At 42.6% G+C, this 21,935-nt stretch overlaps 3 protein-coding genes across 3 annotated transcripts; 2 read left to right on the top strand and 1 right to left on the bottom strand.

Moving 5' to 3' along the window:
• The first annotated feature begins 7,832 nt into the window (after positions 1 to 7,832).
• Positions 7,833 to 8,420, top strand: LOC128060735 (RNA polymerase II subunit A C-terminal domain phosphatase SSU72-like). Its single transcript, XM_052653114.1, has one exon. It carries the CDS (start codon positions 7,836 to 7,838, stop codon positions 8,418 to 8,420), a length of 585 nt encoding a protein of 194 aa, XP_052509074.1. The 5' UTR covers positions 7,833 to 7,835.
• Positions 8,421 to 13,591: 5,171 nt separating this feature from the next.
• LOC128060714 (RNA polymerase II subunit A C-terminal domain phosphatase SSU72-like) lies at positions 13,592 to 14,206 on the top strand. Its single transcript, XM_052653092.1, has one exon. It carries the CDS (start codon positions 13,595 to 13,597, stop codon positions 14,204 to 14,206), a length of 612 nt encoding a protein of 203 aa, XP_052509052.1. The 5' UTR covers positions 13,592 to 13,594.
• Positions 14,207 to 18,592: 4,386 nt separating this feature from the next.
• Positions 18,593 to 20,596, bottom strand: LOC128059912 (olfactory receptor 52B4-like). Its single transcript, XM_052652167.1, is given in 3 exon segments — positions 18,593 to 18,942; positions 19,063 to 19,686; positions 20,542 to 20,596. Coding segments are annotated over 3 exon segments (1,029 nt in total).
• Positions 20,597 to 21,935: the final 1,339 nt, after the last annotated feature.

The raw sequence follows: 21,935 nt of genomic DNA, 5'->3' as shown, positions 1-21,935 counted from the left end.
TCACTGATAACTTTTGCAGCCCCATGATTCCCGCCCCCCCACCCCAATAGAATTGACCAATCACCAAGAAGTCCTCTAGTCCCAGAAGGGAGGTGGTGGTGGGGTGTGATCTTCAAAGGATTGTTCATGAGAGCACCCTGAAGAGGGGGAAAATTGGAAAGAACAGACCATGCTTGGAGAACACAGTTTTTGGACTCGCTGGTCCCAGGGCCTTGGCTGTGATGGTCATGCCTCACCAAAGCACAGGTCCTGGTGCATGTGGAGCCCTTCCCAATATCTGGAGTGCTCTCATTCCCTTCAGGGGCCCCAGAGGGAGACCAACGCACAGCTCCCATATTTATTCCTTTTAAGCTTCTCTCTTTCAAGGCACCAATTGGATGCTGAAAAACTGATGAGCCCCAAACTCTCATCTTTGGTTAAAAATTCAATTCAAGATGGAGAATCCAAAATAAAATAACATTTTATGAAAAGCATGAAAAGGAGAGTTAGTAACATAAGCAGATTTGAAATTTAGTCCTCTGGGAAAACATCCTTTGTTGTGACAGAGAGTTACAGGTTATTTAAAAAGTCATAAAAACAGCTATGGGCTTCCTTGGTGGCTCAGTGATAAAGAATCTGCTTGTAATGTGGGAGCCATAGGAGACTCATACTCAACCCCTGGGTCGGCAAGATCCCATGGAGGAGGGCATGACAACCCACTCCAGGATTCTTGCCTAGAGAATCCCATGGACCGAGGAGCCTGTTGGGCTACAGTTCAAGGGGCCTGCAAAGGAGTCAGACATGACTTAGCAACTAAACAACAACAACATATACATCCTTTTTTTAAAAAATGTTCTCTTCCTTTATAGGTGATTACAAGATATTGAGTATATTTTTCTGTGCTATATAGTAGGTCCTTATTGATTATCTGTTTTATATATAGCACTGTGTATATTTTAACCCCAAACTTCTCGTTTATCCGTTCCCCCCTTTGTAATCATGTTTATTTTCTATGTCTGTGAATCTATGACAGTTTTTCAAACAAATTTATTTGTATTCCTTTTTTAGATTCCGTATATAAGCAGTATTATGTGATATTTGTCTTTGAATTACTTCACTTATAATCTCTAGGTCCATTCATGTTGTTGCAAATGGCATTATTTCATCTTTTTATGTCTGAGTAATATTCCTTGGTATATATGTCCCACATCTTCTTTATCCAGTCCTCTGTTGATGGACATTTAGGTTGCTTCCATGTCTTGACTATTGTAAACAGTACTGCAATAAACACTGGGGTGCATGTATCTTTTCAGATTGTGGTATTCTCTGGATATATGCACAGGAGTGGGATGGCTGGATCATGTGGTAGCTCTATTCTTAGTTTCTTTAGGAATCTCCATACTGTTCTCCATAGTGGCTATACCAATTTACATTCCTGCCAACAGTGTAGGAGGGTTCCCTTTTCTCCACACTCTTTCCAGCATTTACTGTTTGTAGACTTTTTGAGGAAGGTCATTCTGACTGATGTAAGGTGATACCTCACTGTAGTTTTGATTTACATTTCTCTAATAATCAGCAATATTGCACATCTTTTCATGTGCTTTGGGGTCATCTGTATATCTTCTTTGGAGAAATGATTATTTATATCTTTTGCCCATTTTCTGATTTTTTTTTTTCATATTGAGCTGTATGAGCTGTTTTTATGTTTTAGAGGTTAATCCCTTGTGGTTAACTTCATTTGCAAATATTTTTTCCCATTGTGTGGGTTGTCTTTTTGTTTTATTTATGGTTTATTTTGCTGTGAAGAAGGTTTTGAGCTTAGTTAGGTCCCATTTATTAATTTTTGTTTTCATTTTCATTACTCAGGAGATGGATTCAAAAAGATATTGCTGTGATTTATGTCACAGAGTCTTCTGCCTATGTTTATCCCTGGGATAAGCTCTACTTGATAATGGTGTATGATCCTTTTAATGTTTTGCTGGATTGACTGATTTGATAGTATTTTGTTGAGAATTTTTGCATTTATGTTCATCAGTGATATTGGCCTATAATTTTCTTTGTTTTTATTATGAATCTTTGTCTGGTTTTGGCATCGGGGTGATAGTGGCCTTGTAGACTGAGTTTGGAAGTGCTTTTTCCTCTGCAATTTTTTGGAATAGTTTAAGAAGAATAGGTTCTAACTCTTATTTAAATGTTTGATAGAATTTGCCTGTGAATCCTTCTGGTCCTGGACTTCTGTTTGTTGGGAATTTTTAAATTGCAGACTCAGTTGTAGTACTTATAATCGGTCTGTTCACATACTCTATTTCTTCCTGGTTCAGTCTTGGGAGAGTGTACCTTTTTAAGAATGTGTCCATTTCTTCTAGGTTGTCCATCTTATTGGCATTTAGTGGTTTGTATTAGTCTTTTATGGTTCTTCGTATTTCTGTGATGTCGATTGTAACTTCCTCATTTTTATTTTTTCACTCTTATTGATTTGAGCCCTCTCCCCCTTTTTCTCTTGCTGGATCTGGCTAAAGATTTATCAGTTTTATTTATTTTCTCAAAGAACCACTTTAAGTTTATTGATTTTTTCTGTTGTTTCTTTTACATTTCTATTTCATGTATTTTCCTTCTATCTTTATGATTTCTTTCCTTCTGATAACTGTAGGCTTTATTTGTTATTGTTCCCTACTTGAATTAGATGTATTATTAGGTTATTTGTTTGAGATTTTTCCATAGCCATTTTAAATAGAAATAGAAAAATAATCCTAAAATTCATATGAAACCTGAAAAAACCCTGAATAGTCAAACAATACTGAGTGAGAAGAACACAACCGGAGACATAACACTTTCTGATTTCAAAATATATAGCAAAGCTACAGTATATGGATGGCCCTGGAAGGTACTCATCTTTAACAAGGGTGCCAAGAACACACAATGGGGAAACGATAGTCTCTCTTCAATAGATTTGGGAAGACTGGATATCAACATCCAAAAAAAGAAAATTGGACCCTTTTCTTGAGTCAACTATTAACTGTGAAAAGTCAAACAACTGCACCACAAAACTTTCTGTAAGAAATTCAAAGAATTCACATGAACAAGTGTAGCTTTAAAAAATTTCAATTCACTGATGTCCCAAAGTACATGAGGCATAAACTGTGGTCTGCGTTCTTGAAGTAATTTGGACATAAACTACTTGGCCACAGAAATACTAATACAAGAAAGTGTCCACTGACTTTACATTAAAAAAGTGTCTGGAGAACATGGATTTTTTTGTAGGGGTAATTACAGAAAGACATAAGAACTTTGAGGGCAATGTACTTTTTCCAGAATAGACTTTAAAAAATAGAAAAAAAGAAGTAATAATAAAGACACTTATAACATTCAAAACTTACTGGCTATAGGAAAAAACAGCTTTAAAAAAAAAAAAAGAGGGATGGGATGGGGAGGGAGGTGGGAGCGGGGTTCAGGATGGGGAACACGTGTACACCCATGGCGGATTCATGTTGATGTATGGCAAAACCAATACAATATTGTAAAGTAATTAGCCTCCAATTAAAATAAATAAATTTAAATTAAAAAATTAAAAAAAATTATAAAATGAAAGTTTATTCCTAAAAAAGAAAAAACAAAAAAACCCCCAAAGTCTGGTTGATTTACAATATTGTGTAAGTTTTCAGGTGTACAGCAAAGTGATGCAGTTGCATACATACATATACATGTTTCCAGATTACTTTCTGTTTTGGGTTATTTCAAGTTATTGAATATGGTTCCCTCTGGAATATAGTAAATTTTTGTTGCTTATCTATTTTCTGTATAGTAGTTAGTATCTGTTAATCCCACACTCCTAATTTATACTCCCCCCACCCCTTTTCCCTTTGGGAAACATAAATTCAGGTAGAGGAAACCCAAGCCTTTTCATGCCCAAAGACATTGTTTTCTCAGGTGGCCACTTATCATTCAGATCTGAGGGACCATGAATAGTAACATCCAGTGGCTACTGTTCCTCATTCTTTTACCCCAAGACTGTCTTCCAGCTAGATCTGGGTTTATTTCTGAGGTTAAAATCTGAACTATGGGCTAGAACCCACTTCAGTGTCTCAAGGATCTTTTCAGGTATAAGAGTATTTGGAACTCAGGAAGCTGAGGAGAAAACTGACAGAAAAAAATAATTCTGAATACTTGTGGTCAATTTAGATTAATTTCTTGTACAAAATGACGGTGTTTAATGTGGAAGGCAAAATTAGAAAAAAAAAGTTATATGTTGGTATGCTGGTGTATTCATTGGTATATCTATGTTGTTTCAGAAATTCTTCATTTGGGGCCTCAAACAAGTAGGGAAATGTTTTTACTGCATGAAAATATTGACTTTCTTGTATTTCTACTCACTGCAGTATTCCAACTCTATACTGGGTGACATCTTAACATGAGAGCTTCTCTTTCAACTCTCTGACTGTCCTTCAACTTAGGAGGTTGAACAAGAAATTACTGTTAAAGTTGAAAACCTGGGCTTTCAAAGCTTTGAAGTAGATTTTTCAGAGCTCCAAAGGAAGATATATATCATGAACTCCTGTGTATTTTCTCAAAGTTCAGTTCAGTTCAGTCGCTCAGTTGTGTCCGACTCTTTGCGGCCCCATGAACTGCAGCACACCAGGCCTCCCTGCCTATCACCAACTCCCGGAGTCCACCCAAACCCACGTTCATTGAGTTGGTGATGCCATCCAACCATCTCATCCTCTGTTGTCCCCTTCTTCTCCTGCCCTTGATCTTTCCCAGCATCAGGGTCTTTACAGATGAGTCAGTCTTCGCATCAGGTGGCCAAAGTATTGGAGTTTCAGCTTCAGCATCAGTCCTGAATATTCAGGACTGATTTCCTTTAGAATGGACTGGTTGTATCTCCTTGCAGTCCAAGGGATTCTCAAGAGTCTTCTTCAACACCACAGTTCAAAAGCATCACTTCGTTGGTGCTCAGATTTCTTTATAGTTCAACTCTCACATCCATACATGACTATTGAAAAAACTATAACTTTGAGTAGACGACATTTGTTGGCAAAGTAATGTCTCTGCTTTTTGATATGCTGTCTAGTTTGGTCATAACTTTTCTTCCAAAGAGTAAGCATCTTTTAATTTCATGGCTGCAGTCACCATCTGCAGTGATTTTGGAGTCCAAGAAAATAAAGGCTCTCACTGTTTCCATTGTTTCCCCATCTGTTTGCCATGGAGTGATGGAACCTGATGCCATGATCATAGTTTTCTGAATACTGAATCTTAAGCCAGCTTTTTCACTCTCCTCTTTCACCTTCATCGAGAGGCTCTTTAATTCCTCTTTGCTTTCTGCCATAAGGGTGGTGTCATCAGCCTATCTGAGGGTATTGATATTTCTCCAGGCAATCTTGATTCCAGCTTGTGTTTCATCCAGTTTGGCATTTCACATGATGTACTCTTCATAGAAGCTAAATAAGCAGGGTGACAATATACAGGCTTGACATACTCCTTTCCCAACTTGGAACCAGACTGTTGTTCCATGTCTGGTTCTAACTGTTGCTTCTTGACCTGCATACAGGTTTCTCAGGAGGCAGCAGGTGGTCTGGTATTCCCATCTCTTTAGGAATTTTCCAGAGTTTGTTGTGATCCACACAGTCAAAGGCTTAACTGTAGTTAATGAAGCAGAAGTAGATGTTTTGATACTTAATGATTCAACTGTTATTATTTAGTCTTGTTAGATGGACTGTTCTCCTTTATATCTGCATTCTCTTGCTTCACTGATTAAGCTTATTCTTTAGCTAAATTTTTTCACAGACAAAGGCAGGCAAAAGACATAGTGGGGAAAGATCATAGGATCCTGTTCTGTTTCACTTTGAGCCCAAGATCTTGCTATACAATGTTTGTTAGACCCCTTCAGGTTTGGGTCACTACTCTAATAAAATTTCATGCTGTATGTAGCTTCTGACTACATTTTCATTTATGCCTGGTGTTTCTTTGACAAGATTTTTCTCTTTTGAATGTCCTGCTTCCCTTGTATTCTTGATGCCCTGCTTTGAACAAATTCTCCCAGCTTCCAAGTTCCAATCGAGGCTCAGAAACCCCTGCTTTGAGTCAGTTGCTCTCAAACCGTGGTGTACGTTTCAATAATCTGAAGGGCTTTGTATATCCCAGATCTCTGGTCTCCACTCCCAGATTTCCCAATTTGGTGGCCTGGGGTCCAAAGTTACCTTACCCCACATTCTGGGTCAATGTTAGTGTCCTGGCTTTGAGACTCATACTTGGAGAAGATCAGTGTGTTCACTGAGGTAGGACTCCATCAATGTGACAATCACTACAATTGACAGAGGCACAGAGCCATAAAGGCTGTGAGTTTCTAAATGGATGCTTCTCCTGAAACATTTTGAAGGAATAAGACTGATTCTCCTTATTGTTTCATGTATGGTTCCTAATCTTTAGGTCTATATCCTTGGTATGTCAACTCTGCAAATAGACAAAAGAAATGGAATTTAAAATGACTATATTTCAATATAGAGTGTTTGGACAGAGCTGTACTTAAAACATGGGAAAGCCATGAAGGTGCCTTGAGTCCCTGGAGAAGCATCGTGAATACAAGAAAATTAAATGCAGGATGTGTGTGTTCTTTTCTTTAAAAAATTTTTATTTTTACTTTATTTTACTTTACAATACTGTATTGGTTTTGCAATACATTGACATGAATCCACCACGGGTGTACATGCGTTCCCAAACATGAATCCCCCTCCCACCTCCCTCCCCATAACATCTCTCCGGGTCATCACCGTACACCAGCCCAAAGCATGCTGTATCCTGCGTCAGACATAGACTGGTGATTCGATTATTACATGAGAGTATACATGTTACAATGCCATTCTCCCAAATCATCCCACCCTCTCCCTCTCCCTCTGAGTCCAAAAGTCCATTATACACATCTGTGTCTTTCTGGCTGTCTTGCATACATGGTCGTCATTGCCATTTTTCTAAATTCCATATATATGTGTTAGTATACTGTATTGGTGTTTTTCTTTCTGGCTTACTTCACTCTGTATAATCGGCTCCAGTTTCATCCATCTCATCAGAACTGATTCAAATGTAGATGTGTGTGTTCTTGAAATTCCTGCAACACTAACAGGAGGGATGTTTTACAAACAGTTGCTTTGTAAACGGGTGAGTCTTGTTATTATTAATGCTCAAAATGATGTGTTTCCCCTATAATTGAACAAAATTACATTCTAGATTATCAACTGAGGGAAATAAATATGAAAAAAATATTGCAATTATATGTATAATGAATCAAATGTAAGTTTGAAAATTCCAAACATATATTTTACACATGCATGTTCTCAGGTCACTACAAAGAATGATGACAAAGTTAAAAGTAGTCTGGAAAAGTCTAATATGCTAAGTAGCCCCTTGCAAATGTGACCCAGAGGACGAAGTGGAGACTACAAAACACACCTACTCAGGAGCCGGACCAGGGTGGAAAAGAGACATTCAGGAAAATGAATTACTAACTTAAGCCTCAATCACACAGGCACGCACAGGGATAACTGTCCCTGGCAAAGGACTCTGGGGTGGCAAGGGAGCCGGATGGGCACCTCCTGGCAGTCGAGTTGGGCGATTGGATCACCGGGGTGTTCTGGTCACCCCATTGGGTCCACTGTCTACATCCAATCACTCAAGAGTTAAGCCAATATCCAATCAAGAGGTCTCCGCCCACCTTGGGCCCATGCCTCCATGTGAAGGCCTTCTCTCTTCTCTGATTCAAATGCTCACTAGAAAAGTGGACACAGCCAGTCATCTCCCTGGCCTTCAGAGTCCCCCTCAGACCCTGAAGCCCTCCTGTCCAGCTGGAGTCCCAAGAGGCTGCCGCCATGCCCTCCTCCCCGCTCAGGGTGGCCGTGGTCTGCATGAGCAATGTCAACAGGAGCATGGAAGCCCACCGCGTCCTCAGGAAGAACGGGTTCCATGTCAGGTCTTTTGGAGCCGGATCCCACGTGAGGCTCCCAGGAGGGCCACGCAAGCCACCCGTGCTCTATGACTTCTCCACGCCCTATAAGAAGATGCACAGTGACCTCTCCTCTAAAGACCAAAAGCACTACCAAAGGAATGGAGTCTTACGCATCCTGAGAAGAAATGAGAGGATCAAGCCTGGCCCAGAAAGGTTTCAAGAGTGCCCAGATCCCTTTGACATCATCTTCACCTGTGGGCAGAGGGCCTATAACCGGGTGGTGGCCGACCTGTGCGCCAGGGACCAGGAGACCTGGCAGCCTGTGCCGGTCGTCAACGTGGACATAGACGACACCCTGGAGGCAGCCAGCCTTGGAGCCTCGATCATCTGTGAGCTCTGCCAGGGTCTCCAGCAGGCAGACGACACGCAAAGTCGTCTGGCCGAACTGCTCCAGGCGGCCAAGGAGAAAACAGGAAGGAGCTTTCTGCACACGGTCTGCTTCTACTGAGGAAGCATCTTGGCTGGTTTCAGCTCCTTGGTCGGTAAGAACTCGTGCCCGGGCCCTTGAGCTGCTGGGCATTTTCTGGGAGAGGCTTCTTCAGAGCCGTTTCTGCTAAAGGCCGTCTCTGTATGATTTGTTGTCAGGTACACCGCACCCAGTGAAGGAGGCGGAGGAGGAGAGCAAGGCATCGCACCCCTCGGGGAACGTGGAACACCGGTGGACATGCCAGCCCTTCCGATGCGGGGAACGATGGTGCGGAACTGGACCTGGAAGGAAGAACTCAGTGCTCACAGGGTTCTGCAAGGAAGTTAATCTCGAGGACTCTCTTTTCTGGATGGACATTCAAAGCTGATCACAGAGCCCGGGACAAGCAATGCATTGAAGGATATGCTGAGAAAAAGGAACAGTGTCTCTTTGACTGATCTATATGGATACTAATTTCCTTTTGTCCTTTTGGCGTGGCGTGTCGATACGACGGCTCGTTTTTTCTTAAGTGGGATGGGAATACGTTGAGTGTAAATGATAAGGAATTGGAAATAGTTTTGCTTTTCGATTGCATGCCTTTGACGAACGCCTGCTTTATTAGAAACTCAGGGTAGATCATGTGTAGCTTTTTTGGGGGAAAATCCAAGCATGATTTGTTTCATCCAATAGCTTATTTATGAAATAAAATTATAATTCGGTGCAGTCCGTGGTCACATTTATTACTAAATCCAAGCCCTATCTGTTGAACTATGTAGCTTCTTTAAAAAAAAAAAACAAAACTTGCATTTAAAAAGATGTCTTCTCATTTTTTGTTGGGGATGGTTCTGTCCAGCTTGGTGTCTTGATTTCCTTTTTTCAAAGCCCTAAAGCCCATGTAGAAAAGCATTCTTTTCTCTTGAGAATTTACTTGGGCTTCAAACATTCGTTGTGTTTTTGTTTTGTGCTCCTCCAAATAGGGATCCTCATTGCACGGCAGTGAAACATTCTTGGGTCTGACCAGCTGTGCCACCAAGTCCTGTGTGACTCACGGGAGAAAATAAAGGAGAGGTAGTTGAGATGGTGAAGTAGTTTACTCACTATCAGAAAGTAAGTGTGGACTTTGTTATCCGTGCAGGTGGGATGGAGTGCCATGGATCTGGAGGGATCAGGGAGTACAGGACATCCTGAGGACAGGAGTGCACTGAGGAGTAGGGAGGTGGCTCTGCATAGGGGGAGAAGCTGTGGGAACTGAGGGAGGTGTTGGAATTGAAAAGACAAGACTTGATGAAGAGAAGAGAGAGGGATGGGTATAGAAGCACTCTCAATTTCCGTCTTTCTGTACATGTGAGCGGGTGCATCTATATCGGAAGGGGGCAGTGGTAGGGAGATGACGGTTTTCTTTCCTGGTAGAGTCAGTGGTATTCAAGATCAGTCTCTCACCTGAGGGTGGACAGTCACGGTCAGGAATGGAGAGGGAGCAGGAGAGTAGGTCGAGATGATCTTTTCCAATGATGGGACCACAAAACTGAAGTAGGGAGATTTAGGAGCCCTTTGAAAGAAAGAGGAATGACTTGTCCAGGTGAACTTATTTTGCCAGAAAATCCACATGCAGAAAAAGCTGTCGGTTGAATTCCTGTCCGTGGGGATATTCAGGAGGCAAATATGAGAGAGTGCAACTGGTTCAAAGTGCTGTAGATGTTACACAGGAGCAACTATAGTAATGCCACTTAACATAGTAGGTATCCATGGAAAAATAAAGGGAATGGAACTGGATGAAATGGATGCTGAAGCATAGTTTGTCTAAGAGCTATCAGAGTTGAACAAAATAAAAGATTGGAAGGTGGGTGGTTGAAGGTTGGTGAGTATTCTGCTTCAGATGTTGATGTAGTGGCAGAGATCTGGGTGGAAGTGTGGAAGCTGCTGTCACAGGGGAGTGTGCAAACAAAGGCAGTTGGGGAAGAAGTGACCATACCAGATTTTGTGGGTGTTGAATGGGTGATATGTGCACTTGTAGGGTTTGTTAAGTATTTGACCTCTATCTAGTGATTTTACATCCAGAATTGACAGAATATGGCCTTCCTCAGAGTGGTAAGTCCAGAAAGACAGAAGATAACTTTGAGGAGAAGAGATTGTGTCTACAGGATTGATTTTTTTTTTTTTTCAAAAAGAAAAGAGGTAGTAATCATAAGAAAGATGCTGACATCATCCAAAAGAGGACCGACTCTAAAAGAAATCAACATTCATGTAAATGAAAATATGTTCAAGGTTATCTCAAGGTGAAAAAACAGGGACAGTGTCCAGTTAAATAGGGCTCAGAATTGGCAGAAAGTGGGGGAAACCCTGCCCTGTAAGGTCTCCTCTACCAGCACTGCAGACATCAGGAAGGCTTATGGAGTGACACAGCTCTAGCACTAAGAGCTCAACGGTCGGCTGCCATAGTGCTGGCATGCTGAGCGAGAACCCCCTGTCCCCACCCTGAGTCTCAGAGATAAATTCAGGAGCACACAAAGCAGATCAGAAGTAGAGCTTTTCGCCACTGTGTGACCCTAGAGCCATCCTAGGAAGACAAAGAACCATGATGAAATCACTTCCTCCTGTAGTATCATGATTGTAGTTTGGGCTCTGAGATCTTTCTTCTCTCTCTCTCTGTTTTTCCAGGCAGGATGAGTTAGGTCTCAGGCAGTGACTATTAAAAAACATTTTCTCATCATATTTGAGAGCTGACTACCTTTTCAGGTGTGGCTGTCCTTTTCTCTAATCTGGCTTTTCTCTTCAGAATATTCAACCTCCCATCCAGAGGCAGTGCTTCTCAGGGACTTCCGAGGTCCAGTCAAGTTTCTGAAATCCCTGCTATTACTCAACTTGCTCTCAATCTTTAGTGCACATCCCTGCGATCCAATTCAGTGGTCTGGGAGTCCAATTCCCAGGTTAAGCAAGCCCCCTTCAGTTCATGCCGATGCTCTGGGGGTCACACTTTGAGTAGACTTGGGCTGTTTACTGACATAGGACTCTTTGCACTCAGAGGATCACTGCAATGGACAGAACATTCAGTCTGTGGCTCCATGAAGAGATCTTTGCCCTCGCCATTTTGACGTGACAGCATTAAGTCTCCTTAGTGGTCAATGTCCCGACTCCAATAATATCTGTACGATTGCTTCATCAGCTATGCAAATGGAGAAAAGCAATGAAAGGCTTCTATTTTTGAGTATGGAGTGCTCAGACTGAGCTGCTTTTGGAGACAAGATAAGGGAGGAGGATCTGCCTGGTTCGCTCCAGAATTCTGATGAATTGAAGAAAAGAGAAAGGAGAAAATGTCGTGTTCTTGCAACTTGTGAAACCCTATCAAATGGCAGTCATATTTTCCAGAGATTGCTGTGGACACTGGTGCATGTTTTTCTTGACTGATAGGAAGAACCATGAATGCCTTCCTAGGATTTAAGACAACCGCTCTCAGTTCAGTTCAGTCACTCAGTCGTGTCCAACTCTTTGCGACCCCATGAATCACAGCACGCCAGGCCTCCCTGTCCATCACCATCTTCCGGAGTTCACTCAGATTCACGTCCATCGAGTCCATGACGCCATCCAGCCATCTCATCCTCGGTCGTCCCCTTCTCCTCCTGCTCCCAATCCCTCCCAGCATCAGAATCTTTTCCAATGAGTCAACTCTTCGCGTGAGGTGGCCAGAGTACTGGAGTTTCACCTTCAGCATCATGCCTTCCAAAGAACACCCAGGACTGATCTGTAGAATGGACTGGCTGGATCTCTTTGCAGTCCAGGGGACTCACGAGAGTCTTCTCCAATACCACAGTTCAAACGCATCAATACTTCAGCGCTCAGCTTTCTTCACAGTCCAACTCTCACATCCATGCATGATCACTGGAAAAACCATAGCCTTGACTAGACAGACCTTTGTTGGAAAAGTAATGTCTCTGCTTTTGAATATGCTATCTAGGTTGGTCATAACTTTCCTTCCAAGGAGTAAGTGTCTTTTAATTTCATGGCTGCAGTCACCATCTGCAGTGATTTTGGAGCCCAAAAAGATAAAGTCTGACACTGTTTCCACTGTTTGCCCATCTATTTCCCATGAAGTGATGGGACCAGATGCCATGATCTTCGTTTTCTGAATGTTGAGCTTGAAGCCAACTTTTTCACTCTCCTTTTTCACTTTCAGCAAGAAGTTTTTAGTTCCCCTTCACTTTCTGCCAAAAGGGTGATGTCACCTGCATATCTGAGGTTATTGATATTTCTCCCAGCAATCTTGATTCCAGCTTGTGCTTCTTCCAGCCCAGCATTTCTCATGATGTACTCTGCATAGAAGTTAAATCAGCAGGGTGACCATATACAGCCTTGCCGCACTGCTTTTCCTATTTGGAACCAGTCTGTTGTTCCATGTCCAGTTCTAACTGTTGCTCCCTGACCTGCATATAGGTTTCTCAAGAGGCAGGTCAGGTGGTCTGGTATTCTCATCTCTTTCAGAAATTTCCACAGTTTATTGTGATCCACACAGTCAAAGGCTTTGGCGTAGTCAATAAAGCAAAACAGATGTTTTTCTGGAACTCTCTTGCTTTTTTGATGATCCAGTGGATGTTGGCAACTTGATCTCTGGTTCCTCTGCCTTTCTTTTCTAAAACCAGCTTGAACATCTGGAAGTTCACAGTTCTCAACTGCTCTGCTGGAGTATCAACTCTAACATGAAAATCTGGGGAACAACCACTGTGATTCTTGCATCATTGGCTTAGGAGGCTCGGGAATTTCAAAGACCTTTTCCGCATGTATGCCTTCAGCTCTTTGAAAGGCTGGTGAGAAGCCAGTGAGTAGTCTAGCTGTGTTGCCTGATACCAATTCTAGCCCCATACACACCAGCACAGATGGAGTTAACTGGAGATGGCAAAATGCTCAGGAGGAGGGTGGGGATAGGGTGGGCACATCATGGCATTGAGGTTGGGTGATTGCATCACTGGGATTGTTCTGAAAACAGCACTGGGTTCTCTGCTCCCAGGCCACCATTCAAATCCAATCAGTCAAGAGTTAAGCCAATCATCAATCAAGATTTCTCCTCCCACTGAGGACAAGTGCCTCCATATAAACGCCTTCTTTCTTCTTTGACTTTAACAGTCCTTGGAAGAGCTGGACCCAGTCGGTCATCCCCTGGCCTTCAGAGTTCCCTCAGCCCCTGAAGTCCATGCGTCTGGCTGGAGTCCCAAGTGGCCGCCACCATGCCCTCGTATCCGCTCAATGTGGCTGTGGTGTGCATGAGCAACATGAACAGGAGCATGGAGGCCCACCGCATCCTCAGGAGGAAAGGATTCCGAGTCAGGTCCTTCGGAGCTGGATCTCGAGTCAGGTCCTTTGGAGCTGGATCTCGAGTCAGGCTCCCAGGAAGCGCACGCAGCCTCCTGGTGGTTTACGATTTCTCCACCACCTATGAGGAGATGCGCAAGGACCTTGTGCGCAAAGACCGACAACGCTATAACATCAACGGCATCTTACACATCTTGGGAAGAAACGAGAGAATCAAGCCTCGCCCGGAACGATTTCAGGAGTGCAGAGATCGCTTTGACCTCATCTTCACCTGTGAGGAGAGCCTCTACGACAGGGTGGTGGAGGAGCTGTGGGTCCGAGAGCAGGAGACCTGCCAGCCTCTGCACGTGATCAACGTGGACATGGCCGACAACGCGGAGGACGCCACGCTTGGGTCTTTTATCATCTGTGAGCTCTGCGAACGCCTCCAGCAGGCAGACAACCTGGAGGACTCTCTGGTCGAGGTGCTCCTGGCAGCCGAGCAGAAAACGGGCAAGAGCTTTCTGCACACGGTCTGCTTCTACTGAGGATCTTGTCTGGTTTCATCTCCTCTTGGTCAGCACCTGTGTCTCGACATTGGGCTAGGTGGTATTTTCTGTCAGAAGCGGCTTCCAAGGCCTTTCTGCTAAAAGCCATCTACATGTCTTTTTCCAGGTACACTCCAGTCTGGGAAGGAAGTGGAGAAGGAACTCTTTTTTCTGCCAAAGTAACATGAACGCCCTGGAGGCATCTAAACCCTTCCACGGTGGGACATGATGGTATGGATTCTGGACCTGGAAGGAACCCTTCAGGGCTCACAGGGCTCTGCCAGGAAGTTAACCTCGAGGACTCCATTATCCATATCAAGAGACCAAGATTTACAATGGACAAGTGGTACACTGAAGGACATTCAGGGAAGAACAAACAAGCCCCACACCATTTCCATTCCATCATTGGTTTTTACTTCAGCATTTTAATACAATTTCCTTTGTCATTTTTGTATTGTGCATCAGTATAAGTGAGTTTTTCTTTCTAGTGAGCTAGGATTATATTTAATGTTTCAACTTTAGAAATCTATTTTTAGATTGTATGTATTTTGGTAACTGCAGCTTTCATAGAAACTCAGGTTCGATAATAGTAGGCATTGATTGCTAAAATTTGAGCATGATCTGTTCAATTCAGTATTCATGAAATGAAATAAAAGCTTCTAGTTTATAGAAAATGGATCTCCTAATTTTGGGTAGGGGTTGGATCTTGCAAAAGGAACACCTTGGTTTCCTACTGTTCAATCTGAATGAATTCCTCAGGGTAAAGTGCTCTTTCCTCAAGCGGAATTTCTTCATGCATAAAAGGTTCACTGAGTGTTGAACTCCTCTAAAAGTGCATTCTATCTATAGGGAAGTGAATCATCTTGGGTCTGACCAGCAATGACACCGAGGCTTGTGTAACCTACAGGAGAAAATAAAGGAAGGGGGAGTTGGCCTGGTCGAATGAGGTATCTTGCTATGTCAGAAGGTTGATGTGGACTTTATTGACAGAGCAAAGGCAGGATGGAGCAACGGTGGACCTGGGGGCATGGGATGAGCTAGTAGAGGATTTCCTGAGGAGAAGTGTGGATTGAGCAGTAAGGTGGAAGCTCTGGACAGGGGGAGAAGCTGTGGGATGGTAAGAAGATGGTGGAGTTGAAAGGACAGAACATGCTGAAGAGGAGAGAGAGGGAAGAATTTAGAAGCAATGTCAATTTCCTGTCTTTCCACACTGGTGACGGGGTGTACTTATCCAAATGGGGCAGTGTTGGTGGTAGGGAGGTGAGGGTTTCTTTCCGGGTAAATTCAATGAGCTTCAAGGTCAGTCTTTCATCTGATGTTGAGGCAGTCAGGGCCGGAATGGGAAAGGGAGCAGATAGTGTGTTGAGATGATCATCTCCAATGATGGGAACACAAAATGGAAATAGGGAATGTTGGGGACCCTTTATAAGAGAGAGAAACGATCTGTCCAGGAGATCTTACTTTTGTCAGAACATTGACTGGAAGGAATTGAGAAACTATTTTTGGTTGGTTTCCTGTCTGTACAGGCATGGAGGAGGCAAATATGATAAAGCATGTAAAAGTGCGGCTGTTGTTCCAAAGGAGTGACTCCAGTGATGCAACGCAACATAGAAAGTGTCCATGGAAAAGTTAAAGGGAATGGGTTGGATGAAATGGATGGTGGGACATGGTTTGTCTAAGAGTCCTTAGACCTGAAAAAATCATTTATATGGAGCGGTGGATGTTACCTACAGAATTTGGCCAAAACTATGAACTGCTGGCTGGATAAGGGCATAGCAACCCTCTCCACTGTTCTTGCCTGGAGAATCCCATGGACAGAGGAGCCTGGAATGCTATAGTCTGTAGTGTCGCACAGAGTCAGATGTGACTGAAGTGACATAGCATGCATGCACTCATGAACTCCTGGCAGCATTCCAAAGGTATTTTCCAGACTTCCTCAAGGTGATTGCAGTCCCAGGATGCAGAGTCCTGTTCTGTGTCATTGGATGGTCCTTTACCAGCCTCTTAGGATGCTCCTCATTGTGGCAAGGTCTTTTCAGCTTCAGATCCACCAAAATCAGCCACAGTTTCGACCAGAGTGCTGCTAAATTCTCTGCAGGACTTCTGGCACTCCGTTAAAAAAAAAAAAGAAAGAAAGAAAAAAACAACCTGGAATTGGGTGGATGGGACTAGAACAGGTGTTGTTAAACACGGTGAGAGAATCATTTCCAGGTGGTATTAACACCACTGGTGTTGGTGGTTTTGCTAAAGGGAGGGGAAATTTGTTATTTTAATGCTAACTAACAATAATGTGTTTATAAGTGTGAAGAATGGAAAAATAAAGATTTAGATGTGCTCCTGGACATACAGTGGTTTCTTGACTAGACAAACATAATTCCAGTTAAGACACAGAGGAAAATGAAACATTCAGACGGTTGTTGTAGGTGAAATGGCAGCATTTGAATGCAAATTGTTGAAAGACATGCATGTACATGTAATTAGATATGTTAAGTATGCCAGTGATAGCTCTGGGACTCTTTGACGGGGCATGTGGAGATGGCTGTGGGTATGTCAGAGCAAGCTGTAGTTCGTGACCTGGGTGATATTGGACTTTATAGTCCAAGAGACAGCAGCCAAACAATATATGTGTCAGTAGCTTCATTCATAATTATTTGAAATCCCTCATTTCAGTTGTTTCTTGATTTTATATCCCCCTTCTGACTGTTGTTCCTGCTTCACTTCACTCTAAATCCACAGGGCAGAGGATATAATACTTCCACATTATTCCACTGGCCAAAGCAAGTCATGAGGCCATCACAGATGCAAGGGAGTGGGGAACAGACTGACCTCATGGAGGAGAAATTGGCTTGTGTGGACAGTGGAGGGATTGGGTAGGGAACGCTTATTGGCGTGCATTTGTGCAGATAGTCAGCCTTATGGGAAACACTATCCCATTGGAAATGTCTGAAAGCTTGACAATATAGTCTGAAGGCATCGTGTGAGGACTAAGTTACTCTCAAATATTGCTGGGAGTCATGAAAAATAGTATAGCCTGTACAAAGGGAATCTTTCCACACAGGACAAAACTACAAATGCATTTACCCCTGGACCAAGGTACCTCCACTTGCAGAAATAGACCATAGATCTTTCAATAGAGCTATCCAACTGGAGAAGAGAGAGAAAATACAGAAAAATAGAGAGACCTTTTATAAAAAAATATATTTTTAATTGGAGGATAATTGCTTTACAGTGTTTTGTTGGTTTCTGCCATACGATGTGAATCAGCCATAAGTATCCATATATCTCTTCCCTCTTAAGTCTCCCTCCCACCGCCTCCCCGTTCCACTCCTCTAGGTTATCACAGAGCAGCACACTGAACTCCCTGTGTTATACAGCAGCATTCCACAAGCTATCTATTTTATAAATGGAGGTGCATATATGTCAATGCTACTCTCTCAATTTGTCCTGCCCTCTCCTTCTCCTGAGCTTTTCTGGTTGCTCAGTGGTAAAGAATCCGCCTGCCAAGCAGGAGACACAGGACACCACTACACATCTTGTTGTGGTTCTTTCATTACATCTTTAGTTGTGGAGATGCTTTTCTGCTACTCTTAGGGTCATTTTCACTGATAGCTGTTCTGTAAATGGTTGCAATTTTGGACTGCCCATGGAAGCAGGTGAGCTTAGGGTCTTCTGACTCTGCCACGTTGGCTACACCTCTACATATATCAGTGTGTTTTTTACGTATGCTTGCTCAGTGTACTCTTACATGTTTGTACTGTATTTGCTCTCATGTTGAATATTTTCTTCCAAACAGCTGATAATATAAATAAAAGGAAAGAGTTAGTAAACATTTGCTATGTTTAATGTTTTAAAACAATAAAGATTTACTGATACATATGCTCATTATTTATGGTAACATTATGTTAATGGTGAATACATATGAATTTTAAGATATATGTCAATTTTATAATTCTCTAAGAAACAAAAGTATGATGAAAGCAATCACATGGGGCAAATGGCAGGAAAATGTCTGAATGAGAGGAATAAAACAAGTGTAGCCATTCAAAGCATAGCATACCCTAGTAAATAAGAGTTTAACAATTACCCAGGAAAGTTTCCAAGTCATTACATTCTAACCTCCAGCCTAGGAGTAGGGAGGTGAGCTAATCTAGTTATGAATTCTATGTATAAGAAAGTGAACTAAGACCTCAAAGGCACTGATATCTTATGAGTTATTAAAGACTTTGCAAGAAACATTTACAAACCCATTCCTGATAAAAATGCTCTATGACAACAAGATACATAGTTATTTGATTAGTATTTCCACTGTACCCTTCCACGTCTTGATGCAAAAGCTAACCTAAAGCGTGATGAGCATTACTGAGGAGAGCACAAGGGTAGTTTCCATTATGACAGTCGTATCTGCTTTGGAAACAGCAATTGAACTACCAGGTCCTGAATCTGCTTGGTCTTAATGCCATAAACCGTGGGATTTAATGTAGGTGGAATGAGAATATAGACATTGGCCAGAAGAATGTAAATATGGAGTGGAATGTGGTATCCGAACCACTGAGTGAGAACTGAGAAGATCCCAGGTCCATGAAAGAGGATGATGACACAGATGTGGGAGCCACATGTGTTGAGAGTTTTGTGAGGAGCATCTTGGGAAGGGATGTGGAAGACAGCATGGAGAACAGGCGTGTATGAAACAAAGATTAGCACAACATCTAAGACCAAGGTCAACATTAGGACAAAACCAATCAAACCAGATGTTCTGTGTGAAAGTCGCTCAGTTGTGTCCGACTCTTTGTGACCCCATGGACTATACATACAGTCCATGGAATTCTCCAGGCCAGAATACTGGAGTGGATAGCCATTTCCTTTTCCAGCGTTTCGTTGGATATCATTGCAGGAAATTTTTGCCAGGACAACGTGTTTACAAGCAGTGTTTGGGAGGATGTTACTCTTATAAAAAGTCAGTCTTTTCAGAAGAAATATTACAGGAAAAACTGTACAATAACTTCTTAGGAAGATGGATATATGAATTTTCCCTATCAGTGTATGTGTCAGAAGAGTGGTGTATCACAGCAGGTAGCATATGGCAGTGTAGCAGTCAAATGCCATCACCAGCAAGATCCCAGACTCGTAAATGAAAGTGGAAGACAGGAAGAATACCTGAGAAATGCAGCGATCCAGGGAGAGCTCTCCAGCATGGAACCAGAGGATCGCCAAGGCCTGAGGCACTATGCACTTGGAGAGGACAAGGTCTGCTCCGGACAGCATGCAGAGGAAGGGGTCCGTGGGTTCATGGAGGCTGCGCTTGGTGAGGATATTGAAGAGGAGCAGGCTGTTCCCAAGCAAGGCAGCGGCATAGGAAATAACAAAGGGGATGGAAATCCACATGTAGTGGTCTTCAAGGCCAGGGATGCCCAGCAAGCAGAAGACCGTGTGGCTAGCACCAGTGTGGGAAGTTCTTGGGAAGTTCTTCCAGAATCTCGTGACTTTTCATGGAGACAGAGGAAACCCCAAATATATGCAAACATTTCTTTCGAATGATCATTTGATTTTGGTTCCTACTTCATCCCATTCCATTCTGATGATGTCAGGAATTTTGGATATATATATAAATAAAGATAAGTAAGGTACGACTTGCTTTCTGAATGAAGCCTTAATTTCACAAGCAAGACGGACCCATAGCGCAGTAGAGAAAATTAAATGAGTATGGTAATAATTAACATCTTGTTGTCCAAAATTAAGCAAATACACAAACAGCATGGAAAGAATAATTTACTCTGTATTTGTGTTGGTTTTAAGAATGAGTTCTTTTTGAACTTACCTTAGAAAATGGTTTTGTGACTATGGGTAGGGAATCAGGGGAGGAGCTGAACAAAGGCTTTCCCTGAGCAGGTAGCTATGTCTTATTGTTTTGCCTACAGAATAAAGAGTAGGATAGTATAACATGAGTTTTGAAGTCGTTTTTGAAATCTCATCAGTATTTAATGTGTCCCTTGTCCATTTCTTTCTAGGCAACAGTGATAAAATTCTGGTAAAGACCGAAAACACTTGTGCACCATGTATCCAGGCCAGCTGAAGGCTGAGAAGTTCATCATATAGTCCTGTTATCTATTGTACCACATAAGAAAGAGGAGTTGGCAGGTCACATGGAAGGAGGAGCAGTGGGCCCAAATTCTTCACCTCTTGGAGATGAAGAAAGAAAGGTTCAATTGTTTCAGTTTCTAGAAGAAACACAGGTGGTTTAGTGGATAGAGGTCTCTTTTCCCCCTGAATCAATATCCAAAATTGCTATTTGTAAAAGGAGTGTTTTTATATTATGAAGGCCAAACTCAAGGGCTTACCCTTTCCATGCCCTCTCTGACTATGACTGCAGTTGACTCCCACGTCCATCTGCATTGTCAAGAGAGGAGCTTGGTGCAAAACTCAGGTAGCTGCAAATTCAGGAATCCATGAAATAATGAAGTATGCTGATCCACAACTTTCAAGATCTGCATTTTTCACAGGGCATAATTGAAGATCCAGCACAAAGTAAGTCACAATGAGTGTTCTCTGCCCTCCCCGAATGGATACTTCTCACCTCTGAATTTATTTAACAGAGTGGGAAAATCCTCTCCTATTTTTATTCCTGTACCTTCTAAGTAATGACTAAAATTGTCCTAAAAATATAATCGTGCAAGAGAAACCCAGTAGAGCTGTGTGAGTGAAGATGTTCCTGCTGTGGGCAGCTACTAAAGCCAGGTCAGTCTGTGACCAGGCAGCCATTTTGAGGACCGATAGTGCCCTGAGGAAGGCCATCCTCCTGAAGGAGATGGAAGACACCAAAACAGACATGAAAATGCCATTGGGGGGTGGGGGGATAATGTCTGTGCCGTATGCTGAGAAGCTTGTAGCGAGACAAGGTTATAAAAATGAAGCAACATAAATGTTAAGTGATTATAAAGAGGAGGCCGATGAGGACCAGCTTAGAGATGATGATGGACACTGGATATTTGGGAGTAAAGAGGAATTTTTCTTCTAGGAGCCAGAGGAGAGATGCTGAGGAGCTCAGTGTTTGTGGTGTGGTCTGTGGGTACATTGTGAGTGCTTGATAGCTATTTGTTTACTGAATCAAATCTAAAGCAACTTCTCCAAACCGGCCTCATGCTGGTTCCCCCAGGCTGGGTCCAGAGAGCTTCAGTATCATGGAGAATTTACTTGCTTCTCCCTGCTGTGTTCCCGAGAGAGCTGACCCTATTCAGGATACTGTTCACCATCTGCCCACTATGTCAGCCATGTGCTTGTGAAAGTCTTCTCCCCGTATGCCATTTATTTCCTCTGATTTCACATGGAATCTAATCATCAAAACACATATCTCAAGAATAGGAGAAAATTTGATTCCCTGACCGTGATTCTCCTGTTGATTTTAAACTTTCTGTGGTCTGGGAATTGTCTTTTTCCTTTGTGCAGTTCTAGACCTCAGCATATCAAGGCAAAGTGCAACTTCTCAAAATGTTTAACAAAGCAAACAAATGACAAATATCAGGTAGGTGTGCTGAAGGATCAGTTCGGGGTAGCCGTGAATAATCCTCTTTAATGCCTCAGATATTTGCACCAGTGAGGATCTGGGGCCCTCAGAGAACCTCCTCTGGAAGGTCTTAGGGATCCTTGGCACAGTGAGAGCTAATGATGGGTCCCACTTCTTTACACTCTCCTTTCCCAGACAGCACTTTCCATCCTACTGGGACAGCTCATATGT

Source organism: Budorcas taxicolor, chromosome 15, assembly GCF_023091745.1.
Source record: "Budorcas taxicolor isolate Tak-1 chromosome 15, Takin1.1, whole genome shotgun sequence".
In the NCBI taxonomy this organism is placed as follows: Eukaryota; Metazoa; Chordata; class Mammalia; order Artiodactyla; family Bovidae; genus Budorcas; species Budorcas taxicolor.
Note: the sequence above shows the minus strand (reverse complement) of the source record. Positions and strands in the feature narration are given on the sequence as shown.